At 38.0% G+C, this 22,251-nt stretch overlaps 10 protein-coding genes across 10 annotated transcripts in view; 4 read left to right on the top strand and 6 right to left on the bottom strand.

The window, feature by feature from the left end:
• CBG11966 overlaps nt 1-889 on the top strand; it is a gene marked incomplete at both ends in the record, with an annotated part of 4,515 nt that extends 3,626 nt beyond the window's left edge. The window contains 2 exons of the mRNA XM_045237203.1: nt 353-425; nt 470-889. Coding sequence (XP_045094716.1) covers nt 353-425; nt 470-889 — 493 coding nt within the window. The remainder of the gene's footprint in view (nt 1-352; nt 426-469) is intronic.
• A 139-nt stretch (nt 890-1,028) lies between these two features.
• Nucleotides 1,029-3,098, bottom strand: Cbr-inx-21 (the record flags this gene model as incomplete). Its single annotated transcript, XM_045237201.1, has 8 exons — nt 1,029-1,106; nt 1,153-1,255; nt 1,300-1,518; nt 1,567-1,661; nt 1,708-1,935; nt 2,320-2,455; nt 2,507-2,736; nt 2,781-3,098. 8 exons carry the CDS (start codon nt 3,096-3,098, stop codon nt 1,029-1,031), a joined length of 1,407 nt encoding a protein of 468 aa, XP_045094715.1.
• A 599-nt stretch (nt 3,099-3,697) lies between these two features.
• Nucleotides 3,698-5,291, bottom strand: Cbr-inx-22 (the record flags this gene model as incomplete). Its single annotated transcript, XM_045237198.1, has 6 exons — nt 3,698-3,806; nt 3,864-4,348; nt 4,392-4,478; nt 4,524-4,871; nt 4,913-4,994; nt 5,038-5,291. 6 exons carry the CDS (start codon nt 5,289-5,291, stop codon nt 3,698-3,700), a joined length of 1,365 nt encoding a protein of 454 aa, XP_045094714.1.
• A 1,358-nt stretch (nt 5,292-6,649) lies between these two features.
• On the top strand, nt 6,650-7,833 carry Cbr-mis-12 (the record flags this gene model as incomplete). Its single annotated transcript, XM_045237194.1, has 6 exons — nt 6,650-6,731; nt 6,780-6,847; nt 6,896-6,976; nt 7,340-7,396; nt 7,454-7,543; nt 7,681-7,833. 6 exons carry the CDS (start codon nt 6,650-6,652, stop codon nt 7,831-7,833), a joined length of 531 nt encoding a protein of 176 aa, XP_045094713.1.
• A 620-nt stretch (nt 7,834-8,453) lies between these two features.
• Nucleotides 8,454-9,114, bottom strand: CBG11962 (the record flags this gene model as incomplete). Its single annotated transcript, XM_002646212.2, has 3 exons — nt 8,454-8,772; nt 8,815-9,022; nt 9,072-9,114. The coding sequence occupies 3 exons, from the start codon at nt 9,112-9,114 to the stop codon at nt 8,454-8,456; spliced, it is 570 nt and encodes a 189-aa protein (XP_002646258.2).
• Nucleotides 9,115-10,165: 1,051 nt separating this feature from the next.
• Nucleotides 10,166-13,601, bottom strand: CBG11961 (the record flags this gene model as incomplete). Its single annotated transcript, XM_045237188.1, is given in 6 exon segments — nt 10,166-10,511; nt 10,523-10,686; nt 11,317-11,586; nt 12,041-12,276; nt 12,512-12,926; nt 13,536-13,601. The coding sequence occupies 6 exon segments, from the start codon at nt 13,599-13,601 to the stop codon at nt 10,166-10,168; spliced, it is 1,497 nt and encodes a 498-aa protein (XP_045094712.1).
• Nucleotides 13,602-13,815: 214 nt separating this feature from the next.
• Nucleotides 13,816-14,515, bottom strand: CBG11960 (the record flags this gene model as incomplete). Its single annotated transcript, XM_002646210.1, has 3 exons — nt 13,816-13,968; nt 14,249-14,353; nt 14,402-14,515. 3 exons carry the CDS (start codon nt 14,513-14,515, stop codon nt 13,816-13,818), a joined length of 372 nt encoding a protein of 123 aa, XP_002646256.1.
• Nucleotides 14,516-15,295: 780 nt separating this feature from the next.
• On the top strand, nt 15,296-16,882 carry Cbr-mce-1 (the record flags this gene model as incomplete). The annotated part of the gene is made up of 2 exons (XM_002646209.2): nt 15,296-15,418; nt 16,583-16,882. 2 exons carry the CDS (start codon nt 15,296-15,298, stop codon nt 16,880-16,882), a joined length of 423 nt encoding a protein of 140 aa, XP_002646255.2.
• Nucleotides 16,883-18,090: 1,208 nt separating this feature from the next.
• Nucleotides 18,091-18,747, top strand: CBG11958 (the record flags this gene model as incomplete). Its single annotated transcript, XM_002646208.1, has 4 exons — nt 18,091-18,199; nt 18,246-18,427; nt 18,481-18,624; nt 18,670-18,747. The coding sequence occupies 4 exons, from the start codon at nt 18,091-18,093 to the stop codon at nt 18,745-18,747; spliced, it is 513 nt and encodes a 170-aa protein (XP_002646254.1).
• Nucleotides 18,748-18,967: 220 nt separating this feature from the next.
• Cbr-prg-1 lies at nt 18,968-21,712 on the bottom strand (the record flags this gene model as incomplete). Its single annotated transcript, XM_002646207.1, has 7 exons — nt 18,968-19,123; nt 19,165-19,351; nt 19,398-19,635; nt 19,680-19,854; nt 19,897-20,709; nt 20,754-21,311; nt 21,359-21,712. The coding sequence occupies 7 exons, from the start codon at nt 21,710-21,712 to the stop codon at nt 18,968-18,970; spliced, it is 2,481 nt and encodes an 826-aa protein (XP_002646253.1).
• Between the last annotated feature and the right edge of the window lie 539 nt (nt 21,713-22,251).

Raw genomic sequence — 22,251 nt, 5'->3', positions numbered from 1 at the left:
GCGTTTCATAAAGGGGACTGTCACTTTGCAACCTGCGGCGCGCCCACGTTTTATTGAATAGACAGTAAATGAAGTTTGATTTTTTTTTGCTAAAAATTCAATTAAATTGACTTTTTCGGATGGTTGTATGCATTTGGATTAATATTTGTGCCATTATAAATATTTTGGCACATTCGAAAAACAAATTTTTCGAAAAGTTGTCCTAGGCGGGCCGAGCGGGCCGGGTCGAAAGTTTTGAGGCAAGCGGGCCGGCCCGGCCATCCACATGTATGATTCCCAGAGACATGAATTATGTTTAATTCTGTGTTCTCACAGAAATCTGTCCCTATTTCAACAAAATTTGAATTTTCAGTGCAGTCCGAGATGAACGAAATCGAGCTCGAGAAGAAGCTGAAACACTTCGTCATAATTATGACCTACTTCTTGTGAGTACTCTCCCGTGTTGTTGATTTTGTTGTATGATGTTTAGGAGGAAAAACGAGCACTAGCCGAGCAACTGTACCACACTGACTCAGAATCAGATGAAGCAAAACCAGAAGTTCCCAAACCAGAAATCGATGGAACAAAAAGAAATGCAGTTGTTCAAACAGTTCATTCGATATCTTGTGATCCTCCATCAATTCTTGTCACAAGTTATTCTCAAGCACAAATAGAAGCAGTTCTTCGTGAGCCGAGTGTAGACGAACCTGTGGAAACTGTGAAATCAGACATCAACGAGCAATTGAAAGCGGAAAATGAGTTTTTGAAGGATCAAGCCGTGGAACTGCAAAAGTGTCGAGACAAAATCGAGACAGATACCAAGACAATTGAGGACCTTCGTATTCGAATTCATAGTATGGAGAGGGAGCTATTATCTGCTAAAAACTCAAAACGGGCCAGCAGCTCTTAATTAATATGAACAGAATAAAAATGATTGAAATGACATGAATAAACAGATTTATTATTTCAAAAGAAAAAAACACAACAAGAGCTAAAATTGAATTTGAATACTACAGCAGTCAAAGGGAACACGTAATCGAAGTTCTGTTCTAAGTGGTCAAGACATTTAAAAGGGACGGGTCAAGAAGCGGTTCTTCATCGGATTCTGTGATCAATAGAGATGGTTGCTAGAAAATTAATTATTCAGATTAGAAAAATAAACAGAAAACTTGCCGATTCTCCGCTCAACGAGATTTTGGTTGAATTGGAATCATCTTCTTCCGAAACAACTGAGAGATTCGGCGATGACGATGACTTTTTATTTTTTGGGTGATCTCTGGAAAACCAGCGTTACAGAGGAATAAGGGTTCTAGCACTCACTTTCCACCGCGGTAACGATCTCCTGCTCCATCCATTTCTGTATCGCGGACCGGAGAGTCCTTCTTCTCTTTCTCACGAACTTTTTCATCATTTTGCAACTGCGGGACCGGAATTTCCCCATTATTCACGATGGAATACATCCAGATGTGCTCCGCAAAACGATAGCATCCGAAATGGCTAACATCGTAGATCATTTGGAAGACCAAGAAACCATCGTTGCTGAAAGTTGCAAAATTTGGCAGCCTGCTAAACTGTATATCTACGAACCCAAGGTTATGAATCAGATAATCAAGCGGAGCTGTTCCGTTGAGATTCAGATCAGGATGCGGCCCTCCATACGTTTCGATGAAATAGTCTTCATGCTTAAATCTAACATTAGGAAAATTTTTCTTGAATTTCAAAACTCACTCTTATCATTGTCTGGATTGTGTACTTCCGATACCTTGGTATCAGAAGAATGGTGGTATAGTACACTGCTGAGATCACTGATATCAACGAAACGAATAAAAACCACCAGTATAGAAATAGAAAGGCTTTCGCATTCACATAATTAGCAGATAACACGCATCTCGCGAGCACACTGTTCACATTACTGCTTCCTTTCCTAAAGTCGATCGCCGGATCGATACCCATACTCTGAAAAATTTTAATTTTGGAAATTTTATGTTATGGGAACTTGAAAATTGGCTCTTATGTTTACAGACTGAGTAGAAAAATTACAGTCTTTGCATCGGGTCTGCAAACATGCCAGAAACAGTTTGATGATTCCGGTAATATCTACAGGATTTTTAAAATATATCCTTAGATTTTAGAGAAACTTTCAGAAACGATTTACGGGTACTTATGAGTAAACTCGTATACGAATAAAGCTCTATGGTATGATACTGTACCAATCTTGTAACACGGCATCCAGAGATCAATGTGAATTGGCCTTCAAGTGAATTTTTAAATCTTCCTTCTATAATGTGTCTCAAATCCTGCAAAAGTGATGATTAGACAGGCAGAAAACGAGAAAGCTACATCGAATCCCCAGGATAACTTGCCACCGCCGAAGAAACTTGCGATCATCCAAAATTGCAGAAGAAAAATAACAAATCTAAACCATTTCATCCCTACATAGACGCACATGGTCTGTGACGGCCCGTACCAAGCACCTCTGAATAGTAATTATTAATTCAAAAAAGGCAATGTTAATATCAAAACTCACTTTCGTAGTTTGATCCATTCTTGAAATTGAGCCGCTTGTTTCATAAAACGCCACTCTTCTGGATAAACCAACCGCCCTTCTTCTTTCGATTTTTCGTTATTTTTAGAAGAGTAGTATTCTATAAATGCAATGATATCCGATCCATTAAAACTATCCAGTCCAACGAATTTCCAGAAGAAAACTGGAAGAAGGGTGAGTATGCCATGGAGTATAGGGACGAGAGGCACCCACTATGATATATTAATTATGTCAGATTTAGATAGTTGAAAAATACCATATAAAAGTCTGAAGTTCCAGTCAATTTGTTGTGACTAATCGTTCCTTGAGATCCGATACTTCTCGTAGCGAAACTAACTTTGTCTCGCTTGGCATAATAACAAAAGTCTGCGAAATATTGAATCGAGGATTCAGGCCATTCTTTCGGAAGTTGGCATGATATAGGAGTCCCAAACAAGGGCTTCGAAGCTAGAAGGAAGAATAGGAAAATCAGAATAGAGATCGTCGTATTATGAAGAAGCTTTTCAGTGGCTCCTTGAAGTCCTGGAAGGCGGCGGAGAGGATTTGTGAATGAGATGACAGCATCTTTAGTCATTTTTTCTAGAAAGATTCGAAACGGTTCGGTTCAAATAAAAATTGAGAATGTGCAAGTTCCGATTTCACGATTGGCTCAAAGCCACGAACCGAAGTCTTGAGCCAAATCTGAAACTACGGATTAACAGTCGCACAAAAACGTAGAATCTTCGTACTTATATAATCAGGGCCCTCATCAAGCTCTTTCTAGAAATGTCTTCAGCTCCTCCAGCTATGTATGATTTTCATAGCAATTTTTTTTCCTTTGGATAGAATGGCAAAGCGAATTGCGAGAAGCGGAGTTGGAGGAGCCGAGGGCGTTCCTATGAAATACTGTTGAGACAGAAACCGTTACAAACACTTATTAGTCATACGCCAATTGAACATATTTATTTTGAATGACTAGTTAGCATATGTTGCAATAAAAAGCTATACTAAAAACAGGTAAAGAATGATGAGAACATAAAACATGAGAGCTGCTAAATATATGGCACGATTGTGGGTTAGTTTACGAAAATAATTAAATTTAGTTATTTACAGATTTATGCACTTTTCCTGGCGCCGCAGAATACCGGCCACGATGGGATGATGATGGGCTACGTGATGGCTGAAAAAAAAACATTAGCCACTGATCACACGAGTCTGAAAAACTGATGAATGGGATAGCAAAGGCTCCGAGAACGAGTTAGCATCGGTCATTAGCATTTGTTTATCTTTCGCTGAGTGTTCCCTAAAATTGGATGATTTCATTTTTACCTTGAACAAATCGGACTATCAAAAAACCTACTTTTTTTGAAAGTAATCACTTTGATCATCATCGTCTTCAGTTAGCAATCGGTTTTTCTTTTTTGCAAAAATTGGATCTTGTCGATCAGTTCCTCTCTGGGGCAACACTACTTCGTAAAGTGAGTTCAAGAAAAAACGGATTTTCACAACACTCAAGGGGACGCTGGCACACTGAAGAAGAAGGTATCCGTCGTTTCCCATGTAATCTACAAAGTGGTCAAGAGGATCGCTGTGTCCATGAACGATTGTGCGATTATTCCTTTCCGCATCCTCGACGAAAAACTCAAGTGTAGGAAGAAGAGATTTTGTAGCGTAGCGTTGGTATTTTGGTAGAATGAGCATGAGAGTGAATTGAACTGCTGAGAAAATACTGACAAACATAGCCAGTACGTACCACCAGTAGAGGAAGAGGAAAACTTTGGAATTAACAAAATTTTGTGGAAGAATGCATCTCATGGTAAACTCATTTACGACTCCTCCCGTTTGCTGAAAAACCAAAGATAAATCGCCCTCATGACCTTACTCTTACAGTTCGATGGGTCTTGCAGCCCACAATTTGCGGGAATACGCCGGTATAGAGATTTTTATAAACACCATTCAGTAGCTCATAGGAAATCTGTAAATATTAATTTTCAGATGCCGGTAAGTGTTTTAATCATACATGAACTCCCCACAGCAGCTCGCCGGATGCATAAATATTGGCCATCATATAGAATTGAAGAAGCAACGATGCGAAGGTCATCCATTTCATAGTAACATATACAAGCATTGTTGTATGCATTCCCCATTGTTCTCGTTTCTTGAGTTTCAGCCAACGTAAAGTGTCTCGAGCATCTACTTTGTAATCCGAGTCATTCGAGTCCATCTTATCGTCTTTTTTCTTCGAAGCTAACGACCGTATGATTGCAGCGAAATCATTCCCATAGAAGTAGTGAAGTCCAAAAAATTTCCACATCAAAGCCGGGGCGAGACACATTGCAACTTGCAGGAAGATAATGAACGGTGTCCACTGAAAATAACTTTTTTCTCAAGTAAAGAAGACCGTCAAACCTGATAATATGTTACAGCGACTTCTTCTCTAGTGATAAAGTTCAAGTGCATAGTACCCATATCCTGCTCTCGCTTCAGTGATCTGCCATTCTAAGACTAAAATTAATTGAAAACTGTTCACTAACGGTTGCATAGGAGAAATTCGAAGTTTATCTTGATAGAAGCAGAAATCATGAAAGTAATTCGTAGAAGAATCCGGTGTTTCTGGGAGAACAAGGCATGTGATGGGTTGTCCAAACATCATGTTGGAAGTGACCAAGAAACCGAAGCAGAGGAGAATTTGAATCGTTGTGGTGTGGACAATTCGCTCCGCTCCGTTATCCCACTCATGGAGCTGTAGAAATGGACGGATAAGCTTATCCACAGCCGAGAACCCCATCTGAAAATTGAAATTTCGTTATGTATTTTAGTTTCATTCGAGATTATTCAGTCGGAGAAGCAAATTTCGAAAACACGAGCCTAAAAAAACGGCAGAATACGGTCAGAAATAGGTTCAGAGCAACGCTTCTCAAAATTCAGGAGTTTGACGCGCAGGTTTCACTACAGTAGTCCCTCGCGTGAATTCAAATTTGTTTTCAATGTACCCAGCGTTGTGGAGACTGGCGACTCTGATGATGAAGCGACCAAAAATACGTCTTTCTCACATTATTTTGAATAAGTTTTTGTCGAATTTGACAAAAAACCGACACTTGAAAAGTTCGCGAGCGGCGTTTCTGTCGATTTACGAGGCTCCGCCCCGAAATCCAATATATACTATTTAATGGGGTTGTTCATGACATAAAAAATGTATTTTTTTTTGGAATTTTTAAACACAAAAAATTAATGCATGCATGCGAAAAAATGTATTTCATGTATTTTGTATTTAAAAAACAAATCATGCATAACCCCATAAAAGTAATAGTTTTATGAATTTTATGACATTTTCTGAACAAAATTTAGATTTCTTAATAAGAATACAACCGCTAGCGTCTCTAGAATCTGTTTTTTCACCGAAAAACCGAACTTAATTGTCTAAGTTACTCGAACGAGGCGAAAGTCCGAAATATTACAATTTTGCCGCGTTGCCTAGTAGATCAAAAAAAGCGACGACTTCCAAGTTCTCAGGTGTCAATTTTTTTATTCGAAAATACCCGTCGAAAACAGAAGTTACCCGACCCTTTTGGGAGGATCCCACCTGTTCATGGGATCCTCCCAAATTGCTTTTCATTATTTTATTGGTCATAAAATGTTTTTTTCTGTGTGTTGATGCACAAAAAGACTCAGAAATACATTTTTAATGTCATGAATAACCCTTTCCCTGAAATTTGTGCATTGTATACCCTTTTCATGACTTTTCTGGTTACTTAATTTTTTGTGTCGCAGGTTTTAATCCTAACTACATATACTTGATTTTTCCCAATCGCTTGTTTCTTTTTTCTGTTTTCCTATTATGCTTGTCTGAGAAAAAAAAAGGTTGAGACGCAGAGAAAAAGTGTCTGCGTCTCCACCGTTCGTGTGCTATTTAGGCTCTCCGCTTCGAAATCGCTACCGTATTCAGACTGCAAAAAAACTCTAACCTTTTTTTTCTCAGACAAGCATAATATTAATGGAATCCCCTCTTTGTGCATGTACCGATGGAGATGTTTGCGTACGCACACTCTTCTTGCGCGGCAATCGTCGTTTTTCAAAAGTTGCGTCGCCTTTCTAGCAATTTTACAGACAAAGTGACCTGATTATTTTTTTCATTCCAGAGTCTAAATGGAGAGCGAACTCTCAGGAATCTCGAACGAAAATCAAATCGCATGGTTTGGCTTCTCAGCTTATTCGTTCAGTGATTGCGGTTTGTGTTTTTCATATCCCTCGTCAGTTTTTTGAGCGAAATTTTCAGTTTTCAATGCATACGTCAACTCGTGGGAGGAAGTATGTCGTGATGAGTTCAAAGAATCTTTAAAAAATGTGGGTCTTTGTGCGTTCTTTGTTACTTTTCAATGAACTCCGTTTCAGCTGAACGAGAAAGGCCGTCTCGGTCTCCTTTCGTTCCCATTCGTCCACAAAACGAACGAAAAAGTGTTCAAGCTAATGAAGGTGTGTTTTTGAATGAAACTATTGTCGAATTAAAAATAAAACTGGCACCTGAAAATCTCACAGGCGGCGCTCGTGGAGATTTATGAAGTCCCGACCCATTATTGCCTCTAATCGTATACTGTATGAAGCGAAATTAATTTTTGTAAATTAGGTGAGGTTTTCTGAACAGAATTAAGAATTTTTGATAAAACTGATCACATCTCCAGTACCGAAAACTCGAATTTTATTACGAAAATTTCACGGGAAAGGCAAACATCTGAAATATTATGTTTTCTGCCGCATCGTAGAACAAGCGACGGTTCTCAAATTCTCAGGTGTCAGTTTTTCAAAAATTCGACAATGATCTTTCATTTACTTTTTCAGAGATACTGTGTTACTGAAATCTTCAAAATTCCCTCCGTCGTCACACTTCCAGAATGCGTAAGTAAAACTCAAACTCTGAGTCTCAAAGTGAGTTGATTTACCATTTTTATTCAGAGAAAAATGGCAATAGCTTCGGTAAAGGACATCAAAAATCAATCAAAAGCAGAGAAGGAATTTGCTGCAAAACTCGAAACAATCCGATTGGTGAGTGAAAAAATATCTATCTGGCAAATTAATTAATGAAACTCGTTCAACTCCTCGTTTCGTTTATTTTCTAGAAGACCAATTCTTAGAAATAATGATGTTCAAAAATGTCTAATTGTGATACAACTAATTTCTAGCTCCGCATCAAAATCACTCAACGAAAGATGGACATCGACTCGGTAAATGGAGTGATTGAAGTGCTGCATGTTATGGAAAAGAACCAAGAGAAGCTAGTAGATCAGAAAAAAGAAGTTCCGATGAGTCCAAATCGTCTGATGTCTCCCGTTTAATACACTTTCAACTACTATTCTGTACATGGTTCTATCTGTTACTCGACAACCTCTTTTCAATTGTTTTTTCAATGTATTTTTCATTTCATAAGAATAAGCTCAAAGCTTTTATTAAATTGTGTAGAGAACAGAGAAAGAGTTAATCTTAGTCAACACAAGCAGCAACATAGAATAGCCATACAGCATGCACCCGCACAGCAATCGCTGAAAAAAGGTGATATCAAGGGAACTCGTATACAAACAAACTCTGCACGAGATCCTCCTCCGTTTTGAACTACGACAGTTCCTCCTGGTTGTTGAACGCAGGGTTGAGCATAAGCAGGCTGACCGTAGACCGGAGCTCCGTATGGCGAAGCGTGTACAACAGTTGGAGTATGGCCCTGAGCGTACATCAGAAATAGAGTAGAAAACTAGAAATGCAGTTGCGCATGACCGTTTTATTGACGTCAAATCTTTTTAGAATTGACCGAAAAATACGAATTACATGATATATTTAGGACAGACAATAACTGTTTGACAATGAAGAAATGAATTGGAGGGGTGACGGCACGAGAAGAACGGAACGGCAATAGAAGGTTCCCAACTGGGAGATGGACCCGTTTTAACTGATAATAAATGATTTAGAATCGAATAACATCGAAAAGGAAGCACATTGAAATGGTTAGAGCTATCGAAAGTAGCAGAACAATCACTGCAGATATTCCGATCGTAATCTTTCTGCACACACTACTGCTTCTTTCCCCTTCTTTCGTCTCTTTGTTGTTTCCGAATTCAAGGCTTGTGATATCCAAATGCTCCGAGTCCAAATGCTTGATTTTGTGTTCCATATTGTGAAAGTGATCGCATGCACATCCGAAACAGAATGTCTGCTCTCCACTTTCCCGACGCTCATCCCAATCCACATAGTTTTGAGCCAGACATGTTGGACAGTAATAGAGTCTGAAAATAGGATTCTAGCTTTGGTTCTGAATAATCTTTCACCTGGACTCGTGACAGTTGCATTCTGGATTGGTTTGTTTTTGTTTAAAAACTGCCAACAACTCTATATTCGTTGGAATTGTCTTTCTCTCATTTACAGGAACACGACACATTGGACATGACTCATCACTGTCCAACCAGCTCTCAAGACACGAATAGCAGAATGTGTGTCCACATGCTTCTAGAACTTTTGGCAAATGTTCGACGTCATCTGAAATTACAGTGAAGTAGATTAGATACGGAATAAAATTATTGCTCACCAAAATCATAGAAACAAATAGAGCACTCAAGACGAGATACCATTAGCCTGGTCGAATACACAAATGAATGAAAAGAGGGGCGAAAGAAGAGTAAAGAGGTGGTACACTGAACACAGCTGCAAAGAGGGGCATCTGCGAAACAAGACCTCCCCTATCGATCGTCCCTACCAAGAGAGAGGGTCACAATACCATGCGGGGGTCCAATTCGCAGCTGGTGCTCGTTTAGAACTATACATAAATTTCTTACGATCATATTCTCAGAGAACAAAATCAGATTATTGGATAATCGTACGAAAAAATCGGAGCTGCGGAAGAGGAGAAGTGGGCGTGGCCAATGATCCTCGTAACGAAATCTTAGTAAACGAGTGAAAGAATCCAAAATTTTAGCCCATGGGCTTCTATTAGAGGAGAATGCGGTAATTCAAAATTCTAGAATTTTTGAAACCGTGATTTTAGAACTTGAAAATTTCTCAATTTCTGAATTTTCTAATTTCCAAGTTTCGAATTTTCAGAGTTTTAGAATTTTTTCCCCGAGTTTTAGAATTCCTGAATTTTGAATTTTGAAATCCTGGAATATCAGAATTACATAAATTCGGAATTTCGGAATTTAGAATTGCAGAATGAGAATTTCGAATTTTCCAAAACACTGAATTTCAGAATTCTTAACTCTCGAATCGTCCATTTTCTGAATTTTTGAATAAAATTTTTTGGAAACGAAGAATAGAAACCCACCCTAAAAGAAAGGTTGGAAAATAGAAGCCTAGAGACTTCTATTAGAGAAAATACGGTATGTTTGGTGAGTTTTGATGAGATACTACTGTTGCTGACTTTAAAAATTCATGTTTAGATCTACTCGAACAACAAAAAGATCGATCCACGTCGAAAACTGAAAGACGATCATGATGGGACTGTTTTCACTCTCAAGCAACAGGACGATTAGGGATTTCATTTATTAGAACTAGATCTATTTGAATTAAAATATCAGCTAGATTCCCCAAATATTTTTTGTTTTATTTTCGAGGCTCAAAAAAAACCAAATATAACAGACAACAAAAAAGTAACAATTAATTTTAAAGAAGTTAAAAAAAAAGAATTCAAGACATATCAAACAGATTCAGAATATCTTCCACAGATGCTTCTCCTTCCAATAGGTCCGTTTTCACTTCTCTCGTCGACGCCTTCTTCTTCTTTTTCACCACCACTGGAGCCACTGCGTTGCTGCTCTCACTGTTCTTCTTCTTTCTGGAATTTTCTGGAACCACAATTTCTGGAACTTCCACAACAACGACGTCTTCTTCCTTTTCTGGTTTCTCTTCTCGTTGCTCTTCTGGAGTCTCCACCATCTCTTCTTCTTCTGCCACGTGGCTTATTGTTTGCTCCTCTTTCAAATTCAATGTCTTCTTCACCTGCTTCACATTCGCCAAGTCGCTGGTCCGTGGCCTCGACGCTACATCGCATAAGCTCTTAGGCGATGAGCAATCGGACACGTGGCACGGGTACGGGCGGAGACTGCACGAGCCACGTGGAGAGGAGATGAGACGAATTCGTTGTTGAGACAGAGGAAGGCGGCGAGCATTTGAAGATACATTGATTCGTCAGGGTGTATCATTGTGCACTGCAAATATTGGTTTTTAAGATTTTTAACGATTTTTTCTTCGAGCTCATTTGTCTCGGCTCCTATAAGAGATATCAGCATTTTGTCTACTGATAAATTTTCATCACATTATCATCTATATTTTATCAGATGATAAAACTTTGACATCTATTATATAAATCGAGATAATTGGGCTAAACTTTTTTTGGCCTAGAAACCCCGGGATTTCTTGGCCATTTTCTGAAAATATTTGAATTTGAAAGAAACAGTATACAGTTAATGTTAATGTAATGTAATGCTAATGTCAGTTAATGGAATTATTTTCAGCGAATTTGAAAATTCGTTTTTTGTTATTTGAAATCCCTAACTATTCCCTCTCATAAATCCCTAACTATTCCCTCTCATAAAACGCCACCCTATGTTTTCCTTTTAAACTATCAAGTGATGGCCTAGAAATCGAGTTTTCTAGGCCACCAAAGTTGAGATCAATTATCTCAGTTCCTTTAAAATCTATCAAAAATCAGTCAACTGTTAAAATATGTATCATAACATCCCTATCATTTTCTCAGTTGACAAATTTTCGATATCTGTCAAACGAGCCGAGATAATGGAGCTCAACTTTGGTGACCTAGAAAACTCTGTAATGCTCACCTCACAAACGGCCTTCTGAACTGTCACAAACACCTCTGGCTTAATAAGTCCTGGTGCTGATTCAATGATACTGGAAAGTAGGTCAGCCACGTGGCTTCCGTAATCCAATTCGTGCATCGGACGTTTGAGAGATGTGAAAATGACATAAAAGTGCTTGTGGACAGTGGAGGTGACTGGTCCGTAGATCTTTGAAATGAATGCCAACGTCTTCATGAGCGGCACGTCGGGCGTTTCGAGTTCGGAGATTAGAGTGGAAACGATTCGGCTGATCTAGAAAATCGAAATTCCGAGAAAGCAAGAAAAAACAATTTTTTTCATTGAAAATATACAACTTTGGAGCTTTAAAAATCATTTTTTAGAAATCCAAAAAAGCGAGCAATGCGGTTTTCAGTGATAACTTTGGAACTATCTTTTGAAATTCCGAAAATTCAAGAAAGTTCGTTTTTTAGGAATGGAATTGGAATCGGAAGAATTTCCAAAAAATATATATACTAAATAGATTACTTTGGTTTAAAAGGCGAATGGGAAACCACTTGTTTCGATGAATTCCAGTTTTCAAATTTCTAAAATTGTGAAAAATCGAAATTTCGCTATAAAAATATGTGAAATTAAAATCTACAGTAACCTTCAGCATACAGTAATCTTTCAAATTCACCTTACTTAAAAATATCCATAGTTTTCGGATTCCAGAATTTCAAAACTTAAAAAAGATTTTCAAAATTACCATGGGCAACAACGAATACTTTGCATTGACACACAACGAGCGAAGACAATCAAAAGCGACGGTTCGAGTATTGGGATTTCGGATTCCTAATTCAACGATTCGAATGATATCCTTCCTATCAACAGTCACATCTGGCTTCGTAGCGTATCCAAGGGCAACGGCAAGGACTTCGAAGAGCAGGCAAGTCAGCGAATTCCGATGGGACGAGACACCGAGGGTTGTGAGTTGAAGAACGTCTGCAAGGAATTCATAATTTTCATTTGATAGGATCCGTGGCGGTGGCCGAAGGTCCCCCTACACTGTAGGGCCTATAGAAACCTAAACATGTTTTTATTTTCCTTTTTTCCTCGTTTTCAGTAAAATTTTCTTATCAAATAACAGAAAAATCGATGAAAATAAATCCGGAAAATAAAAATATTATTTAGGTCACTGTAGTTATGGGGCCATTGGTCGGTAATAAAAAATCCTTACCACTTGTGACATTTTTAATCTTCTTATCACTCAATAACACTTCCAAAGTATTCATCAGTAATTCCAAATTTCTACTAGAAACTCTCAATCCAAACAGCTCAGCAGCCAGACCACAAATCGTTGAATCCCCAGAAACTGCTCCAGCGTCCAGTGTCTTCAGAAGAATTTTGAAAACTGTCGGAGCATGAAGCTCTCCAGCTTGCGGATTTCGAACGAGCACTTCACGAACGAAAAGCGCTCCACACAGCTGAAAACCATCGGAGATTTGAGCGAATCGATTGGCGAGACGAGATTGAGTGGCACGGAGGGTTTGAGGAGATGCTTTGATCACCATTCGAGCTAGAAGACCGAATCCGAGTTCTTGTTCTTTTGGGGTTCGATTCGAGCCGACGAGACGCAGACATTTTTCGATGATCTGGAAAATTTCAGCTCTATTTTAGAGCTCTCCTGAGAAGCTCGAATTTTTCTAGATGAATCAAGCTTTTTTTGTTGGGGGTAAAATGCAAAAGAAACCAAAATTAAAAAGAAAAAAAAAACTAAAATTCGCAAAATTCTGAGAAAATTTCGTTTTTCATTCGATGTTTTGCAAAATTTTTAGACCTTTTTAGGATTTTCTAATATTTTCAAAGACTCTTTTTCGATATTTCTGATTTTTTGTCTTAAATTTGATGGAACATTGTTCGTGAAAAATACCGTAGTAGTTTTTTGGGAAAACAGTCACAAAATGCAGATAAAATGTATTTTTTGCAAAAAAAAACCTACGAAAACCTACAGTAATCTACAGATGTCTTCGTCCCGTCAAATTTCATACAAAAAACCGGGAAAATCGAAAAAGGATCTTTGGAAATAGCTGAAAAATCTAAAAAGGTCTAAAAATTCAATTTCAAAATAAAATTAATTTGCCGCTAAAAATGTAAAAATCCAGTTAAAAGAAACTGAAATTCGCAAAAATCCTCTTTTTTTCTGATTTGTTTTTTGGAATTTCAGCCAAAATTTGAAAAATAACGTGTTTTCCAATACCTACCTGTTGCTCATCCTCCGGCTTCCCAACCAACGTCTCCTGTACGATTTTTTGGATTTCTGCTGACATTCTTCTGAATTTTTTTCCTTTCCATTTTCAGAATTTTCAGGAAAAAAAACAATTTAAAAAGGTAGAATTCAATGAGACAGAGACCCAAAAAACATTCCAAAAATTAAAAAAAAAAGGAAAAACATTTATATCTTCGAACCAATAAAAAGGAGAGAGAAACATAGTATTCACACAAAAAATCAAGCTAAATTCTATAAAAAGCTCTTCTCAAAATCTATGCAGTGGCCTCCTTGCGTGCTTGTCTCTGCAAAAGTCGTCTCTCTCGTTCGAATTCCTTAATTCTCATGATATGATCGTCGTATTCACACTTGTCCCACGCACCGCGTTCTCCGTCACAAGCGTGTCCGGCGAATGGAGCGTTTTGGGTCTGAAAACTGAGATTTTAGAGTGATAAGGGTGGAAAATTGGAGATTTTCAGGTAAAAATTTATGAAAACTCAAGAATAATAGACCTTAGCAAAAATGAAATTTCGAGCTGGGCAAGCTCAGAAACATATTTACGAAATCAAAATTTACTATTTTTTGGGATTTTCAAGTAAAAGTCTATGAAAATCCGATAAAAATAAGTCAAAAAGGCCGAGTTTGAGCAGAAACGATATTTTCATGATTTTCAAAAACAAAATAAGCTTCTTGAGACCATTTCCCCACCTGACACTTCATGAGCGAAATCAAATGGTGAGCACAATAGTCGCGTTGAGCTGGCTTCAGCTTCCACTGTTCCATCTCTTCCCAAGTGGTCTTCATTTCGCGAACCTGGAAAATGAAAAAAATCTATTTAGCTTTAAAAACTGCTTTTCTGACTTTTCTCGGTCGCTCAAATCCGTACTGTGGATCGAAGGTTGGTGGACGGTCGACGCGTGGCGCGGTTTCTGGATTGGCGGCGCCTTCCAAAGAGACGGAAAGTTTAGTTCCCATGCTGGCTGAAAGAAGAAATTTCATTATGAAGAGGTCGCAAAGAGAAAAATTGGAGAAATAATGAGAAAATCGGTTGTTAAAGCATTTAAACTTTTTTTTCAATTTAAGATTTTTAATAGACTTTTTTATAATTGAGCTGCTTTTCAACGGATTCTGGCGATTTATAATTGGATTCTAATCCTGGAAAGCCACAAAAATGGCTATTTTTAAGGTATTTAGTTGAATTTGGCAAGAAAATACGTTTTTCAAAATTTTAGATTTTCTGTCTGCTGCGATTTTTTATGACTTTTCGGCTTAAACAAGTTTTTTAGCAATTAGCAATTTTCCAGTGAAATTTTGCAGAAAAATCATTTTAAAACTACTAAAATCATTTAAAAAAGGGAAAATTGAAAAAAAAAATATAATTGCCCGAAAAATTCCGTCTTGCTAAACAAGGCGCACTAGCGGGATACCCGGAGTGTCGTTGTGAGAAAATCGAGTGCGTGCAAAACGGAAAAAGTTTACACAACAGCGAGAGAAAGACGGGTTCAATGAACAATCTTTTGACAACATACACACAAATTCTTATCTATTTGTTTCATTTTTCTGTTTTTCGTTGATGTTTTCTGTCAAAAACAGCCCAAAACTTCAATTTTTCGTTTAAAAATGTTTAATGAAGAATAAAAATTTTTCAGTCATGGCATCTCTTCGCTCGCTCGCCAAACTCACGAACTCAGTTGCGATTTCTACTAGAGTTAAATTTTTTTGAATTTCCCGCCAAGTTTAAGAAATTTTCAGACAATGGCTTCGCACCCATTAGCCGGCCTTCTCGGAAAATTGAACCACGTGGCAATTGCCACTCCGGATTTGAAGAAATCCTCGGATTTCTACAAGAATCTTGGTGCCAAAGTTTCCGAAGCTGTGGTAAGAAATTCGGACCCCTAAAAAATTTTGATTTTTCAAAAAAAAAAACTGGATCAACAAAATCATTATTTCCGATCAATCAACAAATCTGTGATCGGAAGGAAGCTTAAACATTGTTTTTATTGTTTTTGATTCTTTAATTTTTGACACCTATGATGTCATTTTTATAGAGAAATTCTAAGATTTTCAGATAATTTTTAATGAAAATTTCAAAATATCAAATTTTCAGACTTTCCCGATTTTTTGAATTTTGAATTCCCGCCAGAACTGAAAGTTTTGGACCACATCTAAAAAAATTAGAAAATTTTTTCAGTCATTTTTAATTTTCAGAAAATTTCATTTTCCCTATATTTTAAAATTTTTTAAAACTTTTTTCCATCCGAAATACCAAAAAATTTCAAATTTAGGCCATTTGATAGGATTAATGTGACCTCACTTCTACCTTTTTCGTTGAAAAGAGACCCAATAAACAAAAAAAGTCACGGTTTTGTTTGACTGACGAATTCAGTTTGAAAGAACCGGTTTTTTTTTGGAAAATCAGAAATTAAAGAGAAAATTGGTTTAAAAGGTCATGGTCTGAAAATTAAAAAAAAATGTCTGAAAATTTTGTTGAAAATGACCGAAAATGTATGAAAATAGTTGAAAAATGCCTGAAAATTGATTTAGAAAATCAAAAGTGGCTCAAAACTAAGAAAAAAATCATCGAAAATTTTCTGAAATATTGATTTTGTCTGAAATTTTTTTAAAGATTTTCAATTTTAAACGTCTGAAAAACAAATTATTCTAGAATCTGAAGTCCGTTAACTTATAAAACATAGAAATCGCAGATACACAAACATCTGAAAATGTTCGAAAATCTGAAAAATCCAAAAATTGTGATTTTCGAATTTGAGAGGTTTTTGGATCTCAATTTCTCGTAAGAATTTCTATAAATCTTTGAATTTTTTTTGAAAAATTAAAAATTTCAAAAAAAAAATTCCAATCCAAAAATCCCTTAAATTTTGCATTTCAAAAAAACCAGGAAGTCTCAAAATCTGTAAATACAGAAGAAGTTTCAAAAACTTCCAAATATTCCAGATTCTCAAAACCATCAAAGCACTCTAATATCCTGAACTTTCAAGAAAAAAGTTTCGAAACCACCCAAAAACCCAAATTAGTTTTCAGCCCCAAAAAGAGCACGGCGTCTACACTGTGTTCGTCGAACTACCAAACTCTAAAATCGAATTGTTGCATCCATTCGGCGAGAAATCTCCGATTCAAGCATTTCTGAACAAGAATAAAGACGGTGGAATGCATCACATTTGCATTGAAGTTCGTGATATAAATGAGGCTGTTTCTGCTGTCAAAGACAAAGGAATTCGTACTTTGGGAGAGAAACCAAAGATTGGAGCTCACGGAAAACCAGTCATGTTCTTGCATCCAAAGGATTGTGGAGGTGTTCTCTTCGAATTGGAACAGGAGTAAATTTATTGTCATTTTTGTTCTTGGTGGACTAGAAAATCCCCCTATTTAGGCCATCATCTGATTTTGAAAAATTTTATTTTTCATGCAATTTTGATTTCAAAAAAATGTTTTTAATTTTTCAGGTTTTTCTAGGCCAACCGTTTCCATTTCCTCTCCCATTTTACCATTTTTCGCCCAGTTTCTGAACTCTCCTTTATATTTTTTGTATTCTTTGTGCCATAATAATTGCCTATTTTTTAAATAAATTTATGTAGAAAATTCATAACAAACTGAAAAATGGAAAAATTCAAACTACAAAATTATTGTTTAACGGAGCGCGCTTGCTCGCCTCAGATTTTGTCTTTTTTTTGAATTCTCTGTCTGAATTACATATTTCCAGTGCGAAAATAGCTAATTTGGTAATTTTCGACTTATGAAAAATCGAACATTTTCAATTTTCAAGGGATTTTTCGAGATTTCAGATTTAAAAAACCCATTTTCTAACAAAAAATCGAAAATTTCTTGGAAGAATACTTAAATTTCCATCAATTTTTTCTGAAATTCACACAAAAAACAATTTGAATCCCAAAAAATTCAAAAACATGTTCTAGCAACCGCGCTCCGCTGAACAAAAAACCTAGATCATCTAATTTTCAGATGTGTTTGTGGATTTCACCATTTGTGGATTGCAGGCTTGAAACCTAAAAAAGGAAAATAATTTAAAAAATGAAATAGGTTTTTTTTCTAAAAATCCGATTATTTCTGAAAAACCAAAGTTTTTCTGTCTGTCTGCACGTCCGGATGTCCTCCGATTCTTCTCATTGTTCCAAAATCACGTTCTTCCCCTTTTTCTTCACACTTTCAAAGCAACAAAACCAAAAAAGCGAGTAAGTGTTTGCGAAAAAGCTCTGTAAACACGCCGAAAAAGACGAAGAAGATGGGATGAATTCGTCGATTCGAAAATCACCATTCGCTTTCTCTGCGTCTCTTCTCTCTCTCAACTTTTCCAATTAGATCGGTGCCGTCCTCCTCGTGTGTATAGGCCCCGCCCACTTTTCCCTCTACAATTTGAAAACAAGTCTGCTGACTCACTTCTCGAGGACATTTTTGCCGATTTGTTGTGTTCGCCTGTTGATTCCTGAATTCTGGATTCTTATTCTGAATAATACAGATTTTTGAATCCTTGGCATCGTTTTATAAAGCTTTTGGATCTCCCCGAAAAGCTTAAAATGCTGAATAATTTGGGAACTCGCCTATTCAAGTCAGTCACTGATAAGGCTGGCGATCTTGGTGATAAATTTGAGGAGGAATTCTCCAGATTATCATTTAATATTACCAGTTAGTCCTCCTCTTTTCCATACCGTATTCCAATTTATGTTTCCAGCTGAAGTCGATTCCATAGTAACCGAAGCGATTTCTCTCTCCTCTTATATCAAAGTTGCTCTTGTGATCCTCTCAATTCTTCTCGTCCTTCTCATCATTCGATACTCCGCATATGGAATTCGATGTTTAATCTTCAAAGCACGCGACTGGATTCATTCGATGGATGAGAAGCCACCGCCTCAGGTAGGTTCTTACCATGTTAAATTTTTGCAAATTTAATTTAGATCCTTCTCTAGGTGATACTCCTCATGCCTACAGAAGATGGAAAGTACAGAAAGAGCTCGAAGATGTATAGTGATGAACAGACAAGGCAAATACTGGATAAACTCAGAGACGATTCGATTGAGCTGTTCAACGAGCCGAAGAGAACCAATAGCGTGGTGAGCGTTACTTAACAACTACAAAAATACAATTTCCCGATTTAGGAATCAAGAAGAACAAGACCACCGAGATTATCAGAAAGAAAGTTCAAAAATTGGAAGGTTCCTGAAGAATCTGTATAATAACTTTCGTATTGATGTAAGAAAGAAACATTGGAACTGGGAGCTAGATTTATTGATACAATTATTGTATACAATTTGATCTAAATAATTTTTTAAATACCCATATATATGTATATAATTGGATTTAAAAATCCTAAATTTGTAACTTCTAGAAGTTATTACAATAGAACATGCTTAAGATGAATAAAACGGTTGGGAAATACAAGTTGCATATATATTCTTACAAGAAGAAGAGCTTGTCGCGGAGCTGCTCATCGGAGTCTCCATGAAGCGACTGAGCAGTGAGGAAAGCGAGCTTGTGTGCATATTGACATGGAGCTGGGACGCGAACTGTTCCTTGCCAATTGTAATACAGATGACACAATTTGAAGGCGAGCTAGAAAATTGAGCTACTTGGCTATTATCGGAATTTTATACCTGTTGGTGCTTGTCTGGGCCAAGTCCTGTGTCGTCGTAAATGATGTTGTAGGAAACTGGAGTGACAGTTCCTTGGTTAACAAACTGTGGGACCAAGTAGAAGTCCATTCTTTCTGGACGAGTCACGGTAGTGTCGACAACCGTTCCTGGATCTGGGTTGACGGCTTGATTTCCAGAGGCACCTTGTCTGAAAAAACAGATATGAATAGTTACTTCAAAAATGCTGAACTCACTTGAGGATTCTCATGTTCACACGCTTGGTGACAATGATGAATGCCAACTTGATTGGCTTATGCTCCTTGTTGTTCATTTGAGCAGCTCGAAGTGTAACCTGGTCACAAGCCTCACGAACAAGTTTCACCTCAGTGTTCTTGATGTATGGAATTTGACCATCTCCAGCACCATCTCTGTAGAGAACCAATTTGGATGGAAGTGTATTGTTGTTTCCGTCGTAGTACTTCTTCAGAGCCTCTGAAATCGTTTTGCTTAGAAGAGTCATCAAAATGGTATCTTACTTCGAACGAAATGGGTGAGATTGTTACCCAGTTGTGTTGGATTCTCGTGAGGTCTGGTTTGAGAGTAGAACTTTGTGAATTCTGAAGATGTCGTTGAGACACAAGCACCGACTGTCTTTCCTTTCAATGTGGAATCATGATAGAGATCATATCCAACAATCATAGTGTCTTGCATCTGAATCAGAAGACTTTGAGAAAACTAGTTATTTCAACTGACCGGAATGTTGACTCTCCAAAGAGCTCCACCAGTTTTGCACACCATTTGCAAGACGATTTTCAGAACAATGGAACCAAAGTTTTTGTTCTCTCCTCCATCCGACGACTTGCCAGCAAGAGTACGAAGATTGATACACTGATTGGGGATCGGGCACTCAACACAGAGATACTTCTTGAGACTGTCGTATCTAGTTTTGTTGTCATCCGCCAACATGACGACGAGCATGTGAACTTGCGCACCAGCAACTTGCTTGATAGCCTTTTTAACGCCTTCCAAGTAGTCATTGGGAGATACTCCGTTGAGTGGGACACACAAAGGATCTCCAATTTGCACTCGAAGAGTATTTCCAAGTCTGCCTGCTTCGCCAATGAACCTTTGACAGAGAATTCCTGAGCTTCCGGTATTTGGTCCAACCACAATCCAATTTGTCATGTCAGAACCACGGTAGATACCACTATCCTTGACACCACGAGCCCACTCGGCGTTTCTTCCTTCGTACTTTTTGGTACCTTCCACATGCAACGGCTCTGGTTTGAGAACTCTGGCGCTCACATTTGCAAGATCATCAGCAAGACGAATACCCCAATAGACGAGGCAATCTCGCACCCTAACGTTGTTGTGGAATTCTTTCACAAGTTTTCTCGTCTCATCCAAACGCTGTTGTGGAGACAAACGAGTATGCGAAGCGATCTCTTTCATCATTCGGAAATCCTTTCTCATCTCGTCAGTCAAGCCAGTTGGGTAGCAGAGCTCTGGCACGATGTAGTTGACCTGTGGTGGCTCTCCCGGCTGCTTTGGCTTTCCTTCGCAGATCTAAAAGAAAAAAAACAACTAAAAAAACACGATATATAACTAACGATGATTGGCTGATTATCAATGCGGATGTCCTTGTTGTACTGCTGTTTGAAGTAATCCTTGAGAGTGATTGATTGCCCGTCTTTTTGGAATTCACTCAAAGGAGTGATGGACGAATCCAGTCTCGTGAAGCGATGGAGCTTGTTGTTGTACAAGGTGATGATAGTGGTACCACCATACATCTCATTCATTTTCTCGAGCACACGCTGACTGTTGTTGTTGCTGGCTTGCATTTCCCTCTGGAGCAAATCGTACATCGAGTCTCTGCGGACCATTTTGAAACGGTTCTCAACGCAGAGCATCAACTGATTCTCGTACATGCGAATGGCAGTCTCGAACCCTGGCAGAATGCTCATGTTGTACTCGCGCACATTTCTAGCATCTTTTGAGTTGAAGTAGTGACGTCCAAGTTGGGTCAACCCCATCTCATCGAAACAACGACGGACAATGGTATTGAAGATGTTGATGGTCTGGGCATTGTCTAGCAAAAAACGATTGGTTTGCTTAAAAATTACGCGGATAAGTTCTCCAGTGTTCGGATGTGGAACCTCGATTTCTTGCTGAAATAAATTTCGGTTGCCTTTATAATTAACGATCTAAAACTAACGTTTTGTTGCCACTCTTGGGTCAGATAAAGAATCATCCCGTCGAAAACATGATAGTTTCCAATCTCATCAACAACATTTGGATGAAGAAGCATTTTCTCTCGAGTGTGTTTGTGATCAACAGTTGGGTCGAACTCAATGTGGAATTGGTAGATGCTGTAGTCGGCCTTCTCCATTTCGATCGGAATGAAGTTGGCGAAGCATTTCTGCGGACGCCCGGAATGCCCGATTTTCGGTTCTCCTGGTTGACGAACGAAGAGATCCGGTTGAATTGTACCAAAGTATTCCTGAGTTCTTCCGCCACTGTTGTTGGATCCTGATCCACGGCCTCTTCCGCGGCCACTTCCAGATGCCATTTTACCTAGAAAATTTTTTTCAGCTGAACAAATTTTTGTGGGTCTGTAAACTGCGTATAGAAAGAAGGGGGAAAGCTTGCTTGAGCGGGAATGTCAAGCTCTTCAGCCTCAAGCATACTAGTTGGTTGACCTCCAATATTGAAAATTTCCAATTTTCAGTTAAACTTCGTGACAGTTCTTTTCTTTTCCTTTGGCTTGGGATACTGGTTCCGTCTACAGTTCCGTCAGGCAAATCGTACAACTCGTGCCGCCGTGAGCACTGGAATAGGCCTGGCTTTCACCTATTTTTGCTATGGAAAGTATGATTTTCTTTCAAACTTTTTGGGGTTAATTCCTTTTTTCCTTTTTTTTCAGTGCCATCATCCATCTATTCATCAATGGATTCGGGAGCTATATCCTGATGCTTACAGTAACCCCAAGACACGTTCATAAGTAGGTTAATATGCAATTGCGCTCTAGTGACAAACTTTCCATTCTCTAAAGCAGTATTTGCCTTTGCCATGGGATATCTTCTTTTGATACACCCCTATCGTTGGATG

This window comes from Caenorhabditis briggsae (assembly GCF_000004555.2).
Source record: "Caenorhabditis briggsae complete genome, chrI, whole genome shotgun sequence".
Lineage (NCBI taxonomy): Eukaryota > Metazoa > Nematoda > Chromadorea > Rhabditida > Rhabditidae > Caenorhabditis > Caenorhabditis briggsae.
This window is presented reverse-complemented; position numbering and strand designations above follow the sequence as displayed.